The following is a 22,500-nucleotide window of genomic DNA, read 5'->3' as shown; positions in this document are numbered from 1 at the left end:
CATTTGGGGGGAAAAAAGTGCGTCTTATGGTCCGAAAAATACGGTATACACACACACACACACACATATATATATACATACACACACACAATATATTACATATATATTTAGATATTATATTATATCATATACAGTGGCTACGGAAAGTATTCAGACCTCTCTAAATTTTTCACTCTTTCATTGCAGCCATTTGGGAAATTCAAAAAAGTTAATTTTTTTTCTCATTAATGTACACTCTGCACCCCGTCTTGACAGAAAAAAAAACAGAAATGTAGGACTTTTTGCAAATTTATTAAACAAGAAAAACTGAAATATCACATGGCCATAAGTATTCAGACCCTTTGCTCAGACATTCATATTTAAGTCACATGCTTTCCATTTCCTTGTGATTCTCCTTGAGATTGTTCTACTCCTTCATTAGAGTCCGGCTGTGTTTAATTAAACTGATAGAACTTGATTTGGAAAGGCGCACACCTGTCTATATTAGACCTCACAGGTTACAGTGCATGTCAGACCAAATGAGAATCATAAGGTCAAGGGAACTGCCCAAGGAGCTCAGAGGCAGAATTGTGGCAAGGCACAGATCTGGCCAAGATTACAAAAGAATTTCTGCAGTACTCAAGGTTCCTAAGAGCACAGTGGCCTCCATAATCCTTATATGGAAGAAGTTTGGGACTCCCAGAACTCCCTCCTAGACCTGGCCGTCCAGCCAAACTAAGCATATGTGGGAGAAGAGCCTTGGTGAGAGAGATAAAGAAGAACCCCAAGATCACTGTGGCTGACATCCAGAGATGCATTAGGGAGAAGGGAGAAAGGAGTATCACTGCAGCCCTCCACCAGTCGGGCCTTCATGGCAGAGTGGCGCGACGGAAGCCTCTCCTCAGTGCAAGACATATGAAAGTCCACATAGAGTTTGCAAAAAAAAAAAAAAAAAAACACATGAAGGACTCCCAGACTATGAGACATAAGATTCTCCGGTCTGATGAGATGAAGATAGAACTTTTAGGTGGTAATTCTCAGCGGTATGAGTCGATAAAACCAGGCACTGCTCATCACCTGCCCAATACAATCCCAACAGTGAAACATGGTGGTGGCAGCATCATGCTATGGGGGTGTTTTTCAGCTGCAGAAACAGGACGACTGGTTGCAATTGAAGGAAAGATGAATGCGGCCAAGTACAGAGATAACCTGGAAGAAAACCTCTTCCTGAGTGCTCTGGACCTGAGACTTGGCTGAAGGTTCACCTTCCAACAAGACAATGACCCTAAGCACACAGCTAAAATAAAGGAGTGGCTTCAGAACAACTCTGTCACCATTCTTGACTGGCCAGCCAGAGCCCTGACCTAAACCCAATTGAGCCTCTCTGGAGAGACCTGAAAATGGCTGACCACCAACTTTCACCATCCAACCTGACGGAACTGGAGAGGATCTGCAAGGAAAAATGGCAGAGGATCCCCAAATCCAGGTGTGAAAAACTTGCTTCATCATCCCCAAGAAGACCCATGGCAGCTCAAAAGGGTGCTTCTACTCAATACTGACCAAAGGATCTGAATACATATGACCATGTGATATTTCAGCTTTTCTTGTTTAATAAATTTTAAAACATTTCTACATTTCTACTTTTTTTTTCTGTCAAGATGGGGTGCAGATGTACACATTCATGAGAAGAAAAAAATGAACTTTTCTTGAATTTATTAAATGGCTGCAAGAAAACAGAGTGAAACATTTAAAGGGGTCTGAATACTTTCCGTACCCATATTATATTTATATATGTATATATAACAAAAAAGAAGAGAAACTAATGCAGTGCTCAGTAATTTTCAAAGATGTTGAATAATGTGTCCGCTCACATTTCCTTCATGAAGTTCTATTCTCCCTGCGGCCTCTCAATCACCGTGATCAATCCCCCTGCACCTTGACACACAGCCTGCTCTGTCAATATGTTGGAGACATTAAAGCTCGTTAACTGTATAGTGACCAAGAGCTGGAAGCAAGAAGCGGCAGGGAGAAGATAATTTAATTTTCTCCCTGTAGCTGCTTTTCCAGTTACAGGAGTAGGCTATATTCACATGTCCAGCAATCATCCGTTAGAATGGATACAGCAGCAATCTGTTAACAAAAAGATTGCGCAGATACAACTTTTTCTGTTGCGCCAAAAAAGAAAACAAAAAAAATTTGATTTTAACCCCTTCAGCCCCAAGCCTATTTTGACCCTAAAGACCAGGCCATTTTTTGCAATTCTGACCAGTGTCACTTTATGAGGTTATAACTCTGGAACGCTTCAGCGGATCCCGGTGATTCTGAGATTGTTTTTTCGTGACATATTGGGCTTCATGATAGTGGTAAATTTAAGCCGATATTTTTTGCATTTCTTTGTGAAAAAAACGGAAATTTCGCGAAAATTTTGAAAATTTGGTAATTTTCAAACTTTGAATTTTTATGCTCTAAAACCAACGAGACATATGACACAAAATAATTAATAAATAACATTTCCCACATGTCTATTTTACATCAGAACAATTTTGGGGAAAAAAAAAAAAATTTAAGGAAGTTATAGGGGTTCAAAGTTTATGAGCAATTTCTCATTTTTACAACAAAATTTACAAAGCCACTTTTTTTAGGGACCACATCACATTTGAAGCAATTTTGAAAGGTCTACATGACACAGAACACCCAAAAGTGACACCATTCCAAAAACGGCACCCCTCAGGCTACTCAAAACCACATTCAAGAAGGTTAATAACCCTTCAGGTGCTTCACAGTAACTAAAGCAATGTGGAAGGAAAAAATGAACATTTTACTTTTTGCAACAAAAATGTTAATTTAGCCTCAAATATTGCATATTCACAAGGGTAGCAGGATTAAATGAACCCCCAAAATTTGTTGGGCAATTTCTACTGAACACGCAGATACCTCATATGTGGCGAAAAACCACTGTTTGGGCGCACGGCAGGACTCGGAAGGGAAGGAGCGCCATTTGACTTTTTTGAACAGAAAATTAGCTGGAATCGTTAGCCACACTATGTTGCGTTTGGAGAGCCCCTGAGGTGCCGAAACAGTGGAGCTCCCCCACATGTGACCCCATTTTGGAAACTAGACCCCTCATGGAATTTATCTAGATGTTTATTGAGCACTTTGAGCCTCTGGGGGCTTCACAAAAGTTAATAGAGTTGAGCTGTGAAAATAAAAAAAAAATTTTTTACCACAAAATTGTTACTTCAACCAGGTAGCTTTTTTTTTCACAAGGGTATCAGGAAAAATTGCACCATAAAATGTATTGTGCAATTTCTCCTGAGTACGCAGATACCTCATATGTGGTGGAACTCAAATGTTTGGGCGCACAGCAGGGCTCGGAAGGCAAGGAGCGTCATTTGACGTGTCAAACGCAAAATTGTCTGGGATAATTAGCGTATTCCATGCTGTTTGGAGACCCCCTGAGGTGCCGAAACAGTGGAGCTCCCCCACATGTGACCCCATTTTGGAAACTAGACCCCCATGGCATAGAAAATAAAAACAGCGGAAGATGGGGGGGGGGGCGGCAGATGGGGCGGCAGCAGATGGGGGGGCAGCGGCATATAAAGGGAGCATCTGTGATTGTGAGACGGCGGCTGGGATAGGGTGGGGGCGGATGGGAGAGGGCGCAGTGGATGCAGGAGCGGCAGAGGATGGGGGGAGGGGCGGGTGGGGGGGATGGGTGGGAAGGGGAGTGGGAGGTGAGATTGGGGATAGTTACCCTACAGGATGGATCTAGGCAGCTGGATCACAGGAGATGAAGGAGGCAGCAGATCGGGGAGGGTGAGAGGTGGGGGAGGGAGCGCAGCGCAGATCACGGAGGAGACAGGTGAGCAGAGCACAGATCACGGAGGAGACAGGTGAGCAGAGCACAGATCACGGAGGAGACAGGTGAGCAGAGCACAGATCACGGGGGTGAGAGGTGAGGGAGCGCAGATCACGGGGTGACAGGTGAGGGAGCGGACAGCAGATCACAGGGGTGAGAGGTGAGCAGAGCGCAGATCACGGGGGTGAGAGGTGGAGGGAGAGTGGACAGTAGATCACGGGGGTGACAGGGGAGGGAGCACAGATCACGGCGGTGACAGGGGAGAGCACACATCACGGCGGTGACAGCGGAGGGAGCGGACATCACGGCGGTGACAGCGGAGGGGAGCGCACCTCACGGCGGTGACAGCGGAGGGAGCGCACCTCACGGGGGTGACAGCGGAGGGAGCGCACCTCACGGGGGGTGACAGCGGAGGGAGCGCACCTCACGGGGGTGACAGCGGAGAGAGCGCACCTCACGGGGGTGACAGGGGAGGGAGCGCACCTCACGGGGGTGACAGGGGAGGGAGCGCACATCACGGGGGTGACAGGGGAGGGAGCACAGATCACGGGGGGTGACAGGGGAGGGAGCACAGATCACGGGGGTGACAGGGGAGGGAGCACAGATCACGGGGGTGACAGGGGAGGGAGCACAGATCACGGCGGTGACAGGGGAGAGAGCGCACATCACGGCGGTGACAGAGGAGAGAGCGCACATCACGGCGGTGACAGGGGAGGGAGCGCACATCACGGCGGTGACAGGGGAGAGAGCGCACATCACGGCGGACACAGGGGAGAGAGCGCACATCACGGCGGTGACAGGGGAGAGAGCGCACATCACGGCGGTGACAGGGGAGGGAGCGCACATCACGGCGGTGACAGGGGAGGGAGCGCACATCACGGCGGTGACAGGGGAGGGAGCGCACATCACGGCGGTGACAGGGGAGGGAGCGCACATCACGGCGGTGACAGGGGAGGGAGCGCACATCACGGCGGTGACAGGGGAGGGAGCGCACATCACGGCGGTGACAGGGGAGGGAGCGCACATCACGGCGGTGACAGGGGAGGGAGCGCACATCACGGCGGTGACAGGGGAGGGAGCGCACATCACGGCGGTGACAGGGGAGGGAGCGCACATCACGGCGGTGACAGGGGAGGGAGCGCACATCACGGCGGTGACAGGGGAGGGAGCGCACATCACGGCGGTGACAGGGGAGGGAGCGCACATCACGGCGGTGACAGGGGAGGGAGCGCACATCACGGCGGTGACAGGGGAGGGAGCGCACATCACGGCGGTGACAGGGGAGGGAGCGCACATCACGGCGGTGACAGGGGAGGGAGCGCACATCACGGCGGTGACAGGGGAGGGAGCGCACATCACGGCGGTGACAGGGGAGGGGGCGGGTAGCTGACCACGGGGGTGAGAGGTAGGGGGGAGCGTGCAGCACATCACGGAGGGGAGGGGGCGAGCAGCACATCACGGAGGGGAGGGGGCGAGCAGCACATCACGGAGGGGAGGGGGCGAGCAGCACATCACGGAGGGGAGGGGGCGAGCAGCACATCACGGAGGGGAGGGGGCGAGCAGCACATCACGGAGGGGAGGGGAGGGGGCGAGCAGCACATCACGGAGGGGAGGGGGCGAGCAGCACATCACGGAGGGGAGGGGAGGGGGCGAGCAGCACATCACGGAGGGGAGGGGGCGAGCAGCACATCACGGAGGGGAGGGGAGGGGGCGAGCAGCACATCACGGAGGGGAGGGGGCGAGCACCGATCACGAGGGGGAGGGGCCGGGCAGCAGATCGGAGGGAGCGGTGGCACTATGACAGATGGAGGAGGACAGGGTGCACGATCCCTGTCCTCCTCCATCTGTCATAGTGCCACCGCTCCCTCCGATCTGCTGCACGGAGGTGAGGGGCCGGGCAGCAGATTGGGGGAACGGTGGCACTGTGGCAGATGGAGGGCGGCGGCGGCAGCGGATCGGGAGGTGTGGGGGTGAGGGTGCGGGCAGGAGATCGGGGAGACAGGTGGCAGATCGCGGAGGGCAGCGGCGGATCGGGACGCTTTTCGTACAGTGAGTGCAATGGCAGCACGGCAACTTCCGGGTCCCATGCTCCGGTCTCATAACAGCATGGGACCGGAGCTTGTCGCCCTGCCATTGCACTGTGTACACTCACTGTGCTCAGCGTGCTGCAGGGACAAGGGAAGCTGATGGGGGCCGTCACCGGCAACAGGTCCACTGTGATTGGAGAAATCGGTCACAAGGCCGATCTCTCCAATCAGAGCAGTGGAGCTGGGGGAGGGTGATCCAGTGAGGTCACCCAGCTCCAGCCAATGGCCAGTGCTACAGCTGCACTGGCCAGGGCTGGATTTCAATGTTTCAGTCATTTTAAATGGCTGGAACATTACAGTGGCTGTGATTGGTTGAGCGGCGTTCCTCAGCCAATCACAGCCTCCGTAGGTCCGGGGAGGAGGCACCACCCCTCCTGAGGTCAGGTACAGGTCCCCTCCTCCCCGAATCTGCGGTTTATGTTAACCGATCGCAGTCACCGGAGGCTCCGGTGCCGCGATTCTGCCATGACGGAAAGATCCGTCCTTGGTCGTTAAGGGCCAGGGCACAAGGACGGATCTTTCCGTCCATGGTCGTGAAGGGGTTAACTAGATCCAATTTCTTTTTGTTAATTGAATTTTTTTTTTTTTTGGCTGGACAAAAAAAAGTTCTGTATGCATAACTTTGTCAGCAAATTTGTGCTGGATCCATTCTAACAAATGATTACTGGACATGTGAACATAGCCTTAGACAGGAGTTAAACACTATATACCTGTAAGCTTACACAATATGTGCAGGTAAATAGCATTTTGGGGGGACAGGTTCCTTGTAATGTGGACCCATCACTTGTTAATAAAAAATTTGTAAAATACCTTGTAAAAATCAATGAGCTGCTCAGATTCTGCGGCACTTTTCCGTCTTGTGTTGCATTGCTCCACTGCAGAGATATTTACATTTGTTGCTTTTGGAGTGCACTATGTGAAATCTCTGCTTGTAGTGCAAATAGGTTTTTTTTTTTTTTTTGCAAGTATTCTCTTGGGGCCAGTATTTTACCCCCTTTCAGACGTAGGGAGTAGTCACTGTTCTGCAGCATCTGAGAATGGTAGTCTGCTAGATCAGCTGTTGAGAAGTTATTAGCAGCGTCTTGGAGGGAGGGGTGAGAATGCCCACATCAGAGAAGACTGAAGAAACGCCCAGTTGCACTGGAAGAAGAGATTTCACATATTGCACTTAAAAAGCAACAAATGCTTATAAAGCAATACCACTAAAATCCTCTTTAAAGAATGCTTGTAAGAGCTGAAGTATGAATGGTAGTAAAAAACTTATTTCTCATGACGCAGTCCATCCAGTAGATCCTGGAGGCGCTCTTTGAGCAGATGTCCTTTTAATAATAGTGTAAGGGAAAAATCTCCAAAAGCTTGTTTAACCCTAAAAGGACAAAAGGTGGAAGCAGAAAACCTCTTAGGCTACGTGAGTGAGCGTGAGAGTGAGAGAGAGAGTGAGAGAGTGAGAGAGAGTGAGAGAGTGAGTGAGTGAGTGAAAAAAAAAAAATCCCGAATCCAGATCGTGCACCCGGAATCCCGCGTCCGGGTCGGACCCAGATCTACCGCTGAAACCGCGCGGATCCGGATTTTTCAAGTCTGCTCAACACTATCCACTGTCCTAGGACTGTAAAACACAGCGTTTTGGAAGCAGCAAAAACACAGTGCATCCAAAACGCAGCTAATCCGGATTGTGGGTATGCTCCCTTATACTTAGAACATAGAGTACATTGCCCCCACCTCTAATTCTTTTCTGTAGCACTTTTCCCAGCAGGCATACCTGCACTTCATATGGCCATTACAAAGCAAGCTATTAAATCAGGACACAACTATTATGACATTTTCTCTGCTGTTAAAACATTCAGAATATTGGTTTCTGCGTGAAAAGTGATCATTATGACAGCCGCTGCAAACATAAGCTGAAATTGTAGGGCTGTGCATTTACCATTCCACATGTAATGGGAAGAGACTGATCGGAGGAATTCTGCAGAAATCAAGAATCCCCAGCATCTTATGCTGACCTTTTCAGCCATTAGATTTTGTTCTAAAAATTATACTTACTTTACATCTGAAACTCTCTCTCTAATTTACCTCAAATTGCCAAATCCCAAAGTAAAAGCTCACAAAACGGCACTGCGCTGGTGAGTCCTCTCTACAGGGCACAGCTCGAAGCGATCCATTTATTAGGGATTCTATGCTTCATCCCCAAATTAATATCTCTCCCTGTCAAAATATTCAGGATTAGGTTGTGCGCGCGTCCCTTACGGGTGCCTTACCTGCGTGCATGCGCACGACCCTTACGGGTGCCCCGCCTGCGTGTGTGCGCGCGACCCTTACAGGTGATTCGCCTGCGTGCGTGCATGTGACCCTTACGGGTACCTCGCCTGCGTGTGCCTCTGCTCATTAGCTCCTCACTTACTGAACTATATAAATACAAAATGATTGTTGGAAAGTTTCTTTTCTCTCGGGTTTAGCAATATCAATTAACAAAACAAAAAAATGTACATTCTAGCAGGTAACATTACAAATGCCCTGGATTCAACTAACTCCAAACTATCCTATTTAGGTTCTGGTCACACTTGCATCCTATAGATATGTCATAGATGTCAATTATGGCCATAATCATTTAACACCATTATACTCAATGCCAAAAGTGTTAAGGAGCAGTAATCTATTCTTAGGCCTTATACATGAAAATTATCTGAAAAAAGAGAATTTTGTTACTTACCGTAAATTCTTTTTCTTATAGTTCCGTATTGGGAGACCCAGACCATGGGTGTTTAGCTTCTGCCTCCGGAGGACACACAAAGTACTACACTTAAAAGTGTAGCTCCTCCCTCTGAGCTTATACACCCCCTGGTAGCCAGTCCTAGCCAGTTTAGTGCAAAAGCTGAAAGAGAATAGCCACCCACAAGTAGAACAGAGTAAGAACCGGAACAACCGGAGACTCTGTCCACGACAACAGCCGGTGATAACACACGGAACAAGAAAATTGCCAACAGACAACAGGGAGGGAGCTGGGTCTCCCAATACGGAACTATAAGAAAAAGAATTTACGGTAAGTAAACAAAATTCTCTTTTTCTTTATCGTTCCTTTGGGAGACCCAGACCATGGGACGTTCCAAAGCTGTCCCTGGGTGGGAATAAACAGAAAAAACTAAGAAGTAGGCGGAGCCTAACTTCACAAGTGGGCGACAGCCGCCTGAAGGATGCGTCTGCCCAAGCTCGCATCTGCCGAAGCATGAGCATGCACTTGGTAGTGCTTCGAAAAGGTATGCAGGCTAGTCCAAGTGGCAGCCTGACAGACTTGTTGAGCCGTAGCCTGGTGCCTAAAAGCCCAAGAGGCACCGACAGCTCTGGTCGAGTGTGCTTTGATCCCCGGCGGGGGAGGCACCTGAGTACTCTGGTAGGCATCCGAAATGGTCGATCTAATCCAACGGGCCAAGGTCGGCTTAGAAGCAGAGAGACCCTTGCACCGCCCTGTGGTTAGCACAAAAAGAGAGGTGCACCGCCTAAGCGCAGCGGTGCGAGCCACATAAATCCGGAGAGCACGCACCAGATCTAGAGTATGCAGCGCTTTCTCAAAGCGATAAACAGGGGCCGGACAGAAGGAAGGCAAGGAAATATCCTGGTTAAGGTGGAAGGGAGAGACCACCTTAGGAAGAAAGTCCGGGTCGGACGGAGAACTACCTTGTCTTAGTGAAAAACCAAAAAAGGTGACTCCGAGGAGAGCGCAGCCAAAACAGAGACTCTCCTGAGAGAAGTTATGGCAACTAGAAAGGCCACCTTTTGAGAAAGACAATACAAAGAAACCTCCCTAAGAGGCTCAAAGGGGGGTTTCTGCAATACCGTGAGAACCAAGTTAAGGTCCCAGGGATCCAAGGGCCGCCGATAAGGCGGAATGATGTGAGACGCACCTTGCATGAAGGTGCGGATTTGAGCCAGCCGGGCGATACGCCGCTGGAACAGCACTGATAGAGCGGAGACTTGTCCCTTGAGAGAGTTAAGGGACAGTCCTAGCTGCAGACCGGACTGTAAAAAAAGACAGAAGGGTCGGCAACGAGAATGGCCAAGGAGAATGGCCGGAAGAGCGACACCAGGACAGGAAAATTTTCCAAGTCCTGTGATAGATCTTGACAGAGGAAGACTTACGGGCCCGGGTCATAGTGAAGATGACTTCAGGAGGAATACCAGAAGCCGTCAAAATCCAGGACTCAAGAGCCACGCCGTCAATTTGAGTGCCACAGAATTCGGGCGGAAAAACGGACCTTGCGAGAGCATGTCTGGACGGTCCAGAAGATGCCACGGCATCTCCACGGACAGTTGGAGCAGGTCCGGATACCAAGCTCGCCTGGGCCAGTCCGGTGCAATGAGGATGACTCAACGGCCCTCCATTCTGATCTTGCGCAGGACTCTGGGCAAGAGAGCTAGAGGGGGAAACATGTAGGACAGACGAAACTGGGACCAGTCTTGAACCAGAGCGTCCACGGCGAAGGCCTGAGGATCGTGGGAGCGAGCCACGTAAACCGGAACCTTGTTGTTGTGACGGGATGCCATTAGGTCCACGTCCGGAGTGCCCCATTTGCGGCAGATTGACTGAAACACTGCCGGGTGCAGGGACCACTCGCCACCGTCCACGGATTGACGGCTGAGATAATCTGCCTCCCAGTTTTCTACGCCAGGGATGTGGACTGCGGATATGGTGGACTTGGAGTCCTCCGCCCATTGAAGGATGCATTGGACCTCCAACATTGCCAGGCGTCTGCGTGTCCCGCTTTGGTGATTGATGTAGGCAACCGCTGTTGCGTTGTCTGACTGGACTCGAATGTGCCTGCCCGCCAACAGGTGGTGAAAGGCTAGGAGAGCTAGAAGCACAGCTCTGGTTTCCAGCACATTGATTGAAAGGGCTGACTCGGATGGAGTCCAAGTGCCGTGAGCTCTGTGGTGGAGATGTACCGCTCCCCAGCCGGATAGGCTGGCATCCGTGGTGAAAATCACCCAGGACGGAGCCAGGAAGGAGCACCCTTGGGAGAGGGAGAGGGGTCGAAGCCACCACTGAAGAGAGCTCCTGGTCCGTGGCGACAGAGCCACTAACCTCTGTAAGGAGGAAGGCCGCTTGTCCCAACAGCGGAGAATGTCCAGCTGCAGAGGACGCAGATGGAACTGGGCAAAGGGAACCGCCTCCACGGAAGCCACCATTTGACCCAGCACCTGCATCAGGCGCCTGAGGGAATAACGGCGGGGCCTCAGGAGAGAGCGCACCGCTAGCCGGAGAGACTGCTGTTTGATTAAGGGCAACTTCACAAGTGCCGGCAAAGTCTCGAACTGCATCCCTAGGTACGTGAGAATCTGGGTCGGAGTCAGAGTGGATTTGGGAAGATTGACAATCCACCCGAATTGGGCTAGGGTGGCGAGAGTGAGCGAAACACTCCGCTGACAGTCTGCGCTGGATGGACCCTTGATCAGAAGGTCGTCCAGGTAAGGGAGCACTGCCAACCCCTGGAGGTGCAGGACCGCAATCACTGCCGCCATGACCTTGGTGAATACCCGAGGGGCCGTGGCTAACCCGAAGGGGAGAGCCACGAATTGGAAATGATCCTCTCCTATCACAAAACGTAACCAACGCTGATGTGACACTGCGATTGGCACATGTAGATCGGCATCTCTGATGTCGATGGACACCAGGAACTCCCCTTGGGTCATAGAGGCAATGACTGATCGCAGGGACTCCATGCGAAAATGCCGCACCCGAACATGCTTGTTGAGAAGCTTGAGATCCAGGATGGGCCAGAAGGTACCGTCCTTTTTTGGAACTAGGAAGAGATTTGAGTAAAAACCTCTGAACCGTTCCTGAGCGGGAACTGGGACAATCACTCCGTTTACCTGCAAGGACGCCACGGCCTGCGAGAAGGCGGCGGCCTTGGAGCAGGGGGGAGTTGAGAGAAAAAATCTGTTTGGAGGGCTGGAAGAGAATTCTATCCTGTAGCCGTGAGATATGATGTCTCTCACCCACTGATCGGAGACTTGCTTTAACCAAGCGTCGCCAAAGTGGGAGAGCCTGCCACCGACTAAGGACGTGGTTGGAGCGGGCCGAGAGTCATGAGGAAGCTGCCTTAGTGGCAGAACCTCCTGCGGTCTTCTGCGGACGCGCTTTTGGGCGCCAGTTGGATTTCTGATCCTTGGCTGAGTTAGCGGACGAGGCGGAAGGCTTAGAGGATGACCAGTTGGAGGAACGAAAGGAACAAAACCTCGATTGATTCCTACCCTGGGCGGGTTTCCTGGTCTTGGTTTGTGGCATGGAAGTACTCTTCCCGCCAGTAGCTTCTTTAATGATTTCATCCAGCTGTTCACCAAACAGCCGTGAACCAGCAAAAGGGAGACCAGCAAGAAACTTCTTGGAAGAAGCATCTGCCTTCCACTCTCGAAGCCACAAAATCCTGCGGATAACAAGAGAATTAGCTGAAGCCACCGCAGTGCGGTGAGCAGCCTCTAGCATGGCAGACATGGCATAAGATGAAAAAGCTGAAGCCTGAGCAGTTAAGGTAACCATCTCAGGCATAGATTCCTTGGTGAGGGAATGCATCTCCTCTAGAGAAGCAGAGATTGCTTTGAGAGCCAACACTGCTGCAAAAGTCGGGGAAAACGCGGCCCCCGCAGCTTCATACACAGATTTGGCCAGAAGGTCAATCTGACGGTCAGTGGAATCCTTAAGTGAGGTGCCGTCAGCCACCGACACAACGGTCCGGGCTGAGAGCCTAGACACCGGGGGGGGGGTCTACCTTTGGGGAGTGAGACCACTCCTTGACCACCTCAGGTGGAAATGGAAACCGGTCATCAGAACCACGCTTTGGAAAGCGTTTGTCAGGGCAGGCCCTGGGTTTGGTCACAGTGGTCTGAAAACTGGAGTGGTTAAAGAACACACTCTTCACTCTCTTAGGCGAGGTAAACTGATGTTTTTCTGCCAAAGAGAGTTGCTCCTCTGACACTGGCGGATTGAGATCCAGCACAGAATTAATAGAAGCAATCAAATCACTAAGGTCAGAGTCACCCTCAGAGAAATCGAAGGGATACATAGCCTCCGAGCCCCCAGTGAGGGCATCCTCCTCATCTTGAGAGTCAGCTCTTGAGACAGAGCCGTGGGATGGGGAGGGGGAGGAAACCCTGCGCCTTCTCTTAGAAGGACGGGGTCTGGGATCAGATGATGAATCCTCTGTGAGCTCTGATGGACGGAGGTCAGAGGATAGAAGTCCTCTGTCAAGAGTATTAGAGGCACCCTGTGAGGGGGGCTGATGCATATTCATCAAAGTCCTGGACAAAAGTCCCATGGACTCAGCAAATGACTGGGATATGGACCTAGAAAAGGACCCTACCCAGGCCGGGGGTTCAGTCACAGGTGCAGCAGCAGCAGCCTGAGAGACCACTGGGGGTGAGACTCCAGGCTGTGGCACCGCCAAGTTAGAGCAACCATCACAGTGTGGATAAATGCTCGGCTCAGGCAGCAGGAGCTTACATGCATTGCATGCAGCATAAAGCTTTGGAGCCTTGCTCCTTGTGTGAGACATGCTGCTGGAGTGGGGGCTTTGCAGAGAATGAACCCCAGGGAGAATATACAGAGGTCCACAACCGGAGACCGGCTGTGGCTTACCAGACCGCTGAGCGCGGTGTTGTGTGCCCTCCAGATCCCGAAGCCCGGTCCCCCAGTACGCAGCACCTCAGCAGAGATGCAGAATGCAGGATGTCCCAGAGCAAAGTGAACTCTGCCTGAGAAAAGCGAAGACAGGGGGCGGGACTAGGGGCGTTCCTATAAAAGAGCGGGAACTGGAGGGCTATATAGCGACCTGCAGGGAAGGAGGGACGCCCCAGCAGTGGGGAGTGTCCCTCCCCTGTGTAGAACGGCCGCCGGGAGGAGCCGAACCTGTCCCTCTGCATGAGTGACATGCGAGGGCAGGAAAACAAAACTAGGCCTCCGGCGAAGCCGGGGCCTAAATTTAATCGGCGAGGCCGACAAGCAGGCACCATCGGCGCGGTTCTCTGGCAAAAGCTGGAGAACCCGCCGGAAAAGTTAAAAACAATCACATACAGCATACTCTCCCCATACAATAAAGAACTGGGACCCCCAACATAAACGTCTCAGGTACTTAGCTGCTGAGAGGCAGGGCCATGTCCCTGGGGATGAGTGCTCCGGTCCAACAGAATCCTCAAGGGGCTGTGGATGGAGACCGGACTCCTGCCAGGCATGGAGACCGTGCTGGCTCCCACTTCAAGCCAGAGCCCAGAAGGGATGGTGAAGGAGCACGGCATGTAAGGCTTCAGCCTTGTAAATCAACCTTAACAACACCGCCGACACAGTGGGGTGAGAAGGGACATGCCGGGAGTCCAGACATGGACCCGCTTTTCTTCAAACTCTTTCCAAAAGTCAAACAAATCAGATGAGAATGCATGTGTGGATGTATGACCTCCTGAACACAAAGCGATAAACTGGCTAGGACTGGCTACCAGGGGGTGTATAAGCTCAGAGGGAGGAGCTACACTTTTAAGTGTAGTACTTTGTGTGTCCTCCGGAGGCAGAAGCTAAACACCCATGGTCTGGGTCTCCCAAAGGAACGATAAAGAAAACATGGCTGTAATGCCACCACTAGGGGGAGTCAGAATAGTGTGTATAACGGGAACAACCACTAAAGGGAGCCAGAGCACAAGGCGTCCCAGGTAACTAATTGGTTGCTAAGAGGAGTCATGAGCCGGGTCAGAGCTGAGAGGGAGTGCAGTACAAGGGAGGAGGTGGAGTCAGGGTCAGGAACAAGCTACAGTAGAAGTTAGTAAGCGGAAGAGCAAGCCGAAGAAGGGGGCACAGGGACGGGACAACAAACAGGGAGCAGGAGGGAAGAACGGAAGGTAAGACAAGAAAGAGGGGATGGGAGACAGGGAGGTCGGTCAGAACAGCTGTGAGGGAGGTCAGGAAAGGTCAGGGGATGTAACGGACAGACTCTGGAGCACTTACAGGGACCAGGAGAGCAAGCTGCAGAGCAGGACTATAACTGGCACCGTGATGGAGGGAACTTCCTGATAACGCGGCATGCTCCCGAGAACAAGGCATAGAAGGAGTGGCTTCTCCCACCAGGAAACACCGACCACGGAATCAGTTGACCGATACAACTCTGTGACAGCAGAGTGCAAACAGTATCGTGACACTGACTTTGTCGACAAAAGCAACCAGTCACAGGGCAGCTTTCATTTTTCCAAAATGATTTAATAAGTTAAAGCTGGGCTCTGATTGGTTGCCATGGCCAACAAGGTCAGTGATTTTGTTAGTTGTGATAATGGAGACTGACAAGACTTTGCTATTATTACATCTAATGGCCTCCAAAGTTACACATTTATACAAGATTACTAGTCAGAAAAGAAGCTAAACCTTTGCTCTTGACTTACACACAATAGATCTATTCAAGGAGTATTGCTGTCTTCGACATTTGGGGCACATTCAATGAATATGCCATAAATGTCTGTAAGAAATGGGACCCATCCCTGGACCCCCTCACACCAATTCAAAGCATGAGTGTCTCCCTTTATTTACTGGTATGGGAGAGCGGAAAGCACGTTGAGCTAAATTTATGGTGCACCATTAAAGCTCCTACAATTTAGCAGGAGCAGGTCTCAGCGGTCACACAGCGGACATTTATTGTCACTTCTACTTTCTTTTTTGCTAACTATGTAGCACTGAATAAGAGCTAAATAGAGAACATGATCATTGGTACTGGCCATGTCCGATGGGTGTATGCCTTCCACAGCAGAGCTGCAGAGTCCTAGCAGAACCACAAGAGCTCCCACAGCGACCTGTTGCACGGCCAGTGGTTATTTACCCAAAATCACAATTTATTCTCTATATATGAATAGTGGATAACTTTATGACAGACCCACAGTGACCCTGGGATTGGGTTTCAGTAGCCTTGTCTTGAATGGAGCAGGTGTGCAAGCTCAGCCTCCACTCCAATCATTGACAATGGCGGAGACAAGTTTAGCGTTCGGCTAATTCCGACAGTGCAGGACAATGAAAGGACAGGAGGCCGAGTATGTGCACTTTTGCTCCATTCAAAACGGGGCTCTGAAGAAGAACCCCATTATCAGGAAGGTTAGACATCAGCAATCCCCACGTTATCCACCATTCTATGGATGGGTGATAACATGCGAATTTTGGGAAAACAACTTTAAGGCCTGGTCATGAAACAGATCCACTCAAGTGGTCTTACACTTTTTCCTCACGTAGAGCTTTCATTTACCCAAATACTGCTGGAAACTATAAGAAATGTTCCCAAGGAGGGAGGTAAAGACTTGCCGAGGACAGCACGTCACTGGCGCTGTACTTAGGATGCACCGTTACTTATAGAAGCCGAGACTTCTTGTTGTCTCTTGGACTCCGAACACAAGAGATCACATTATCACAAGCACAGGTTATTCTGACCTGCATTATCAATAAAGGGCTCCTTCATGTATTATTCGTGTTAAGTAACTGGGAGATAAGGACTTTGACACTGTGCTACTTGAGTGACTGGTTGTGAAAGGCTTATTATGTTCTGGTAGGAAAACACATATTTAACCTCTTCACTATGGTGGCCATGTTAACCCAATACCAGCTTCATACTCATCTTTGTGTACTAGTAGTCACAATAAACAGGATAGAGTCGAAAGACTCGAATTCATGTTATATTGTGCCATACATAAACTATATAGTAGGAGTCCCCAATTTGTGACTCAGGAGCCACATGTGGCTCGAAGGCCCATGATGTGGGGCTTGCAGCTGCCTTCCAGATTAATGCATTAGCACCAGGTCATGCAAACAGCTAAGAAGAGCCGGTCTCCAGATGTTGACTTTTCTTTTGTGTGTAACCCTACACAGAAAAGCAGATCTGAATGGGGGTAATGTAAAAACCCCTGGATCTTGATATACTGACTCAGTGTGATTTCTGTGGAAAAGCTTTGACTGTCATTATACTGATAATGCGGGCTATCTCAGAGCTGGATGTGGCTCGGGACCCTCTCTCAGAGCTGGATGTGGCTCGGGACCCTCTCAAAGAGCTGGATGTGGCTCGGGACCCTCTCTCAGAGCTGGATGTGGCTCGGGACCCTCTCTCAGAGCTGGATGTGGCTCGGGACCCTCTCTCAGAGCTGGATGTGGCTCGGGGCCCTCTCTCAGAGCTGGATGTGGCTCGGGGCCCTCTCTCAGAGCTGGATGTGGCTCGGGGCCCTCTCTCAGAGCTGGATGTGGCTCGGGGCCCTCTCTCAGAGCTGGATGTGGCTCGGGGCCCTCTCTCAGAGCTGGATGTGGCTCGGGGCCCTCTCTCAGAGCTGGATGTGGCTCGGGGCCCTCTCTCAGAGCTGGATGTGGCTCGGGGCCCTCTCTCAGAGCTGGATGTGGCTCGGGGCCCTCTCTCAGAGCTGGATGTGGCTCGGGGCCCTCTCTCAGAGCTGGATGTGGCTCGGGGCCCTCTCTCAGAGCTGGATGTGGCTCGCGACCCTCTCTCAGAGCTGGATGTGGCTCGCCACCCTCTCTCAGAGCTGGATGTGGCTCGCCACCCTCTCTCAGAGCTGGATGTGGCTCGCCACCCTCTCTCAGAGCTGGATGTGGCTCGCCACCCTCTCTCAGAGGCGGATGTGGCTTGCGACCCTCTCTCAGAGGCGGATGTGGCTAATCACATCTCTCCCTATGTAGTTTCAATGATTTTGAGCTAAATGGAGTTCTTAAGGATAAATGGAGTTAGTCGCTGCCAATTATTTTTGAGATTGAGGTGAGCTTTTGTTCTTTTTTTTTTTCTTTTCCACTCTTTTATTCTTGAGGCAATTCGAGCTTGTTGTAAAATGTTATATAAATTGGGTCGGCATTGCCTGTTTTTCTGGTCTTTTTTTGAAATCTAATACAAATTAAAAATATAAAAGGAAAAAAAAAGTTGGGAGGCCCTCATGTATATAGGAAAGTCAGCTGGTCCTGCAGAAAATGGTGGGTTTGGCCGCCTTTGCGCGAAGTGGACCTTTAGGCTGGCCAAAGACTTGTACATTTTATTAGACGCTATGGACCCAAAAAAAAGAACTTTCAAATTATATAACATTATGTGAGGTTTAAAAATCATTCTGGCCAATGGAGGCCGTTGAGATCACTCAAACCAGCCCTCGGGCTAGCAGCAAAATTGTGCTCATGAGCCAGGAATTTTTGTCACTGCCTTTGATGATCATCATCCAAACATCTCCAACATCTCCAGGATCTCTCCTTTCTCCTGACAAGTCTGTTTTAGTAAATACTTGTATTCCTAAATTAAATGTAAACGCTTCTTGGAAATATAGGATTACAAAAAAAATACTCAAATACCAATGAAATATCAGTGAACGTAAACTGTGCATAGAGAAATGACATACTGGCACTACCCAGAGTGACTCGGCACCTGAAATAAGGTATATTACACCTACCTGATCTTCATGATTGAGGCCATTATGAAGGACAAGGTAAAAATGAACCAAAACATCAGAATTTGGTAGGACATCTTGGCGTCTTGTCATCATGCCACATATCAACTTGTATGCCTGCAGTTTGCCCTCCTTGTACTCATTTGGCAAAGTAGTTGCCTGTTTAGAAATCAAGGTTTTTCTTTTATTTATACAGCGATTACCTTAAAATGCTGATACTTAAATGGTCATTTACACAGAGAGATGTATTATAGGAAGTGGGGAAAGGTCTTTGTCTCTTTGCCCCTGCTTTCCTTTCTGTCAACCTGTATACAGGCATGGCAAAAAGGTCATTGGACTTCAGCAGGTGCAATGCATGCAGAGAACTAAGGAAAATGAATTTCTAACACCTATAGTGCTGGCAGAATGATAAAGAGAAACCACACACTCAACGAGTGAATGCCTGTGGGATATAAGAATTGAGACAGTTCCTGAACATATTACACTGGTATATGCACCAACGGCAGATTGAACTTGTGGGGAATGAGCTTGTAAAATCATGCAGCTACAGAATTAGCATAAATGGATAGTTACACTTTAGGTTATATATGTTAATGGTTATTAAGCCCTTCCGACACCATGATATACCAGTAACTCACGATAAAGGGGAATAGGGGGCTGGTGTATGGAGCAAGGCCAGAAGCAGAGAATGGCTCCATATTGGCCGGATGCCTGCTGTGGTATACAACTGGCATCTGCCTCTTAAAAGCAGCAATCAGCAAATCCTCTGACAGTAGGACTTAAAGGGGTTGTCCCACAAAGTACATTTTAATTGATATATTTTGGAATGAAGGGAATTTTGTTTACTTACCGTAAATTCCTTTTCTTCTAGCTCCTATTGGGAGACCCAGACAATTGGGTGTATAGCTACTGCCTCCGGAGGCCACACAAAGTATTACACTTTAAAAAGTGTAACCCCTCCCCTCTGCCTATACACCCTCCCGTGCATCACGGGCCCATCAGTTTTGGTGCCAAAGCAGGAAGGAGGAACTTATAAATTGGTCTAAGGTAAATTCAATCCGAAGGATGTTCGGAGAACTGAAACCATGAACCAAAAGAACCCTTCAACATGAACAACATGTGTACACAAAAGAACAACAGCCCGAAGGGAACAGGGGCGGGTGCTGGGTCTCCCAATAGGAGCTAGAAGAAAAGGAATTTACGGTAAGTAAACAAAATTCCCTTCTTCTTTGTCGCTCCATTGGGAGACCCAGACAATTGGGATGTCCAAAAGCAGTCCCTGGGTGGGTAAAAGAAGACCTCGATAAAAAAAGCCGAAAAAACGGCCCTCTCTTACAGGTGAGCAACCGCCTCCTGAAGGACTCGCCTACCTAGGCTGGCATCTGCCACAGCATAGGCACGAACCTGATAGTGTTTCGTGAAAGTGTGCAGACTCGATCAGGTAGTGCTGACACACCTGCTGAGCCGTAGCCTGGTGACGCAATGCCCAGGATGCCTCTGCGGCTCTGGTAGAATGGGCTTTCAGCTCTAAAGGAATCGGAAGCCCAGAAGAACGGTAGGCTTCAAGGGTCAGTTCCTTGATCCACCGAGCCAAGGTTGACTTGGAAGCCTGCGACCCCTTACGCTGGCCAGTGACCAGGACAAAGAGCGCATCAGAACGGCGCGGGGGCGCAGTGTGCGAAAAGAAGAGCCGGAGTGCTCTCCCGAGATCTAACAAGTGCAATCCTTTTCACAATTGTGAACTGGATGAGAGCCAAAAGAAGGTAAGGAGATATCCTGATTGAGAAGAAAAGGAGGATACCACCTTAAGTAGGAATTCCGGGACCGGACGCAGAACCACTTCATCCTGGCGAAACACCAGGAAGGGGGCTTGCATGACAGCGCTGCTAGCTCAGACACTCTCCGAAGTGATGTGCCTGCCACTAGGAAGACCACCTTCTGTGAAAGGCGTGATAGAGATAACTCTGAGAACGCTAAGAGCCAGGACTCAATGGCCACCCAGTCAGGTTGAAGACCGCAGAATTCAGATGGAAAATGGCCCTTGAGACAACAAGTCTGGTCGGTCCGGGAGTGCCCACGGTCGACCCACCGTGAGGTGCCACAGATCCAGGTATCACGACCTCCTCGGCCAGTCTGGAGCGACGAGGATGGCGTGGCGGCAGTCGGACCCGATCTTGAGTAACACTCTGGGCAGCAGCGCCAGAGGAGGAAATACATAAGGCAGTCGAAATTGCGACCAGACCTGAACTGATGCGTCCGCCGCCAGCGCTCTGTGCTGGTGGTTGATGTACGCGACCGCCGTGGCGTCGTCCGACTGTATCCGGATCTGCCTGCCGTCCAGCCACCGCTGGAACGACTTTAGAGCTAGCTACACTGCCCTTATCTCCAGAACATTGATCTGAAGGGAGGACTCTGTCAGAGTCCAGGTTCCCTGAGCCCTGTGGTGGAGGAAGACCGCTGTCCACCCTGACAAACTCTCGTCCGTCGTGACCATAGCCCAGGATGGGAGCAGGAAGGACTTTTCCTTCGACCAAGAAGTGGGAAGAAGCCACCACTGAGGAGAGGTTTTGTCTGCCAGTGAAAGAGAGACGTTCCTGTCTAGGGACGTCGACCTCCTGTCCCATTTGCGGAGAATGTGCCATTGGAGTGGACGCAGATGAAACTGCGCAAGGGGAACTGCCTCCATTGCTGCCACCATCTTCCCTAGGAAGCGCGTGAGGCGCCTCAAGGGGTGAGACTGGGCCCGAAGGAGAAAGTGCACCCCTGTCTGCAGCGAACGCTGTTTGTCCAGCGGTAGCTTCACTATCTCTGAGAGAGAATGAACTCCATCCCGAGGTAAGTCAGTGAATTGGGTCGGTGTCAATTTTTACTTTGGGAAATTGATGATCCACCCGAACCTCTGGAGAGTCTCCAAAACAATGTTCAGGCTGTGTTGACATGCTACCCGGGAGGGTGCCTTGGCTTAGGAGATCGTCTAAGTAAGGGATCACTGAGTGTCCCTGAGAGTGTAGGCCCATCGCCACTGATGCCATGACCTTGGTGAAGACCCGTGGGACTGTCGCCAGGCCGAAAGGCAGAGTCACGAGCTGAAAGTGTTCGACCCGGATGGCGAAACACCGGGAGCGTTGATGCTCTGGTGTAATCGGCACATGGAGATAAGCATCCCTGATGTCGATTGATGCTAGGAAGACTCCCTGGGACATCGAAGCGATGACTGAGCGGAGAGATTCCATCCGAAACTGTCTGGTTCTCACGTGTCTGTTGAGCAGAATGAGGCCCGGAAACGGACCGGAATGATCCGTCCTTTTTTGATACCCCGAACAAGTTGGAGTAAAGACCGCGACCTCGTTCTTGAAGCGGAACGGGGATCACAACTCCATCTGCAGAAACGAGTCGGAGGACGAGAGCTGAGCTCTATCCTGTAACCGTGAGACGGAATGTCTCTCACCCATCGGTTTTTCATCCAATTGCTCGCCAAACAAATGGTCGCCAGAAAATGGCAAACCGGTTAAGAACTTTTTGGAAGCAGAGTCTGCCTTCCATTCGCGTAGCCACATGGCCCTGCGGACTGCCACCGGATTGGCGGATGCTACCGCTGTACAGCTCGCAGAGTCCAGGACGGCGTTCATGGCGTAGGACGAAAAAGCCGACGCCTGAGAAGTCAAAAACACAACCTGCGGAGCAGAGGTACGTGCGACCGCATTAGTCTCAGACAGACAAGCTGAGATAGCTTGGAGTGCCCACTCGACTGCGAAGGCCGGAGCAAAAGACGCGCCTATGGCTTCATAGATGGATTTCATCATGAGCTCTATTTGCCTGTCAGTGGCATCCTTGAGCGATGAACCATCTGCCACTAATACTACGGATCTAGCCGCCAGTCTAGAGACTGGAGGATGCACCTTGGGACACTGAGCCCAGCCCTTAACTACGCCAGGGGGGAAAGGGTAACGTGTGTCATTAAGGCGCTTAGTAAAGCGCTTGTCCGGAAATGCTCTGTGCTTCTGGACAGCATCTCTGAAGTTAGAGTGATCGAAAAACGCACTCCAGGTACGTTTGGGAAACCTAAACTGGTGTTTCTCCTACTGTGAAGCCGACTCCTCTATAGGTGGAGTTGGGGGAGAAGGACTAGCACCTGGTTGATGGACG

At 50.6% G+C, this 22,500-nt stretch overlaps 1 protein-coding gene across 4 annotated transcripts in view; it reads right to left on the bottom strand.

The window, feature by feature from the left end:
• The window catches only part of LOC142296126 (ral GTPase-activating protein subunit alpha-2-like), a 487,199-nt gene that overhangs the window by 264,343 nt on the left and 200,356 nt on the right, over positions 1–22,500 (bottom strand). For all 4 annotated transcript variants that reach the window (XR_012751590.1, XM_075339383.1, XM_075339384.1 and 1 more), the window contains one exon: positions 18,358–18,513. Coding sequence is in view for 3 of the 4 variants with exons in the window: in XM_075339383.1 (XP_075195498.1) it covers positions 18,358–18,513 (156 nt within the window). In the remaining variant the exon portion in view is untranslated. The remainder of the gene's footprint in view (positions 1–18,357; positions 18,514–22,500) is intronic.

This window comes from Anomaloglossus baeobatrachus, chromosome 3 (assembly GCF_048569485.1).
Source record: "Anomaloglossus baeobatrachus isolate aAnoBae1 chromosome 3, aAnoBae1.hap1, whole genome shotgun sequence".
NCBI classification, from domain to species: Eukaryota; Metazoa; Chordata; class Amphibia; order Anura; family Aromobatidae; genus Anomaloglossus; species Anomaloglossus baeobatrachus.
This window is presented reverse-complemented; position numbering and strand designations above follow the sequence as displayed.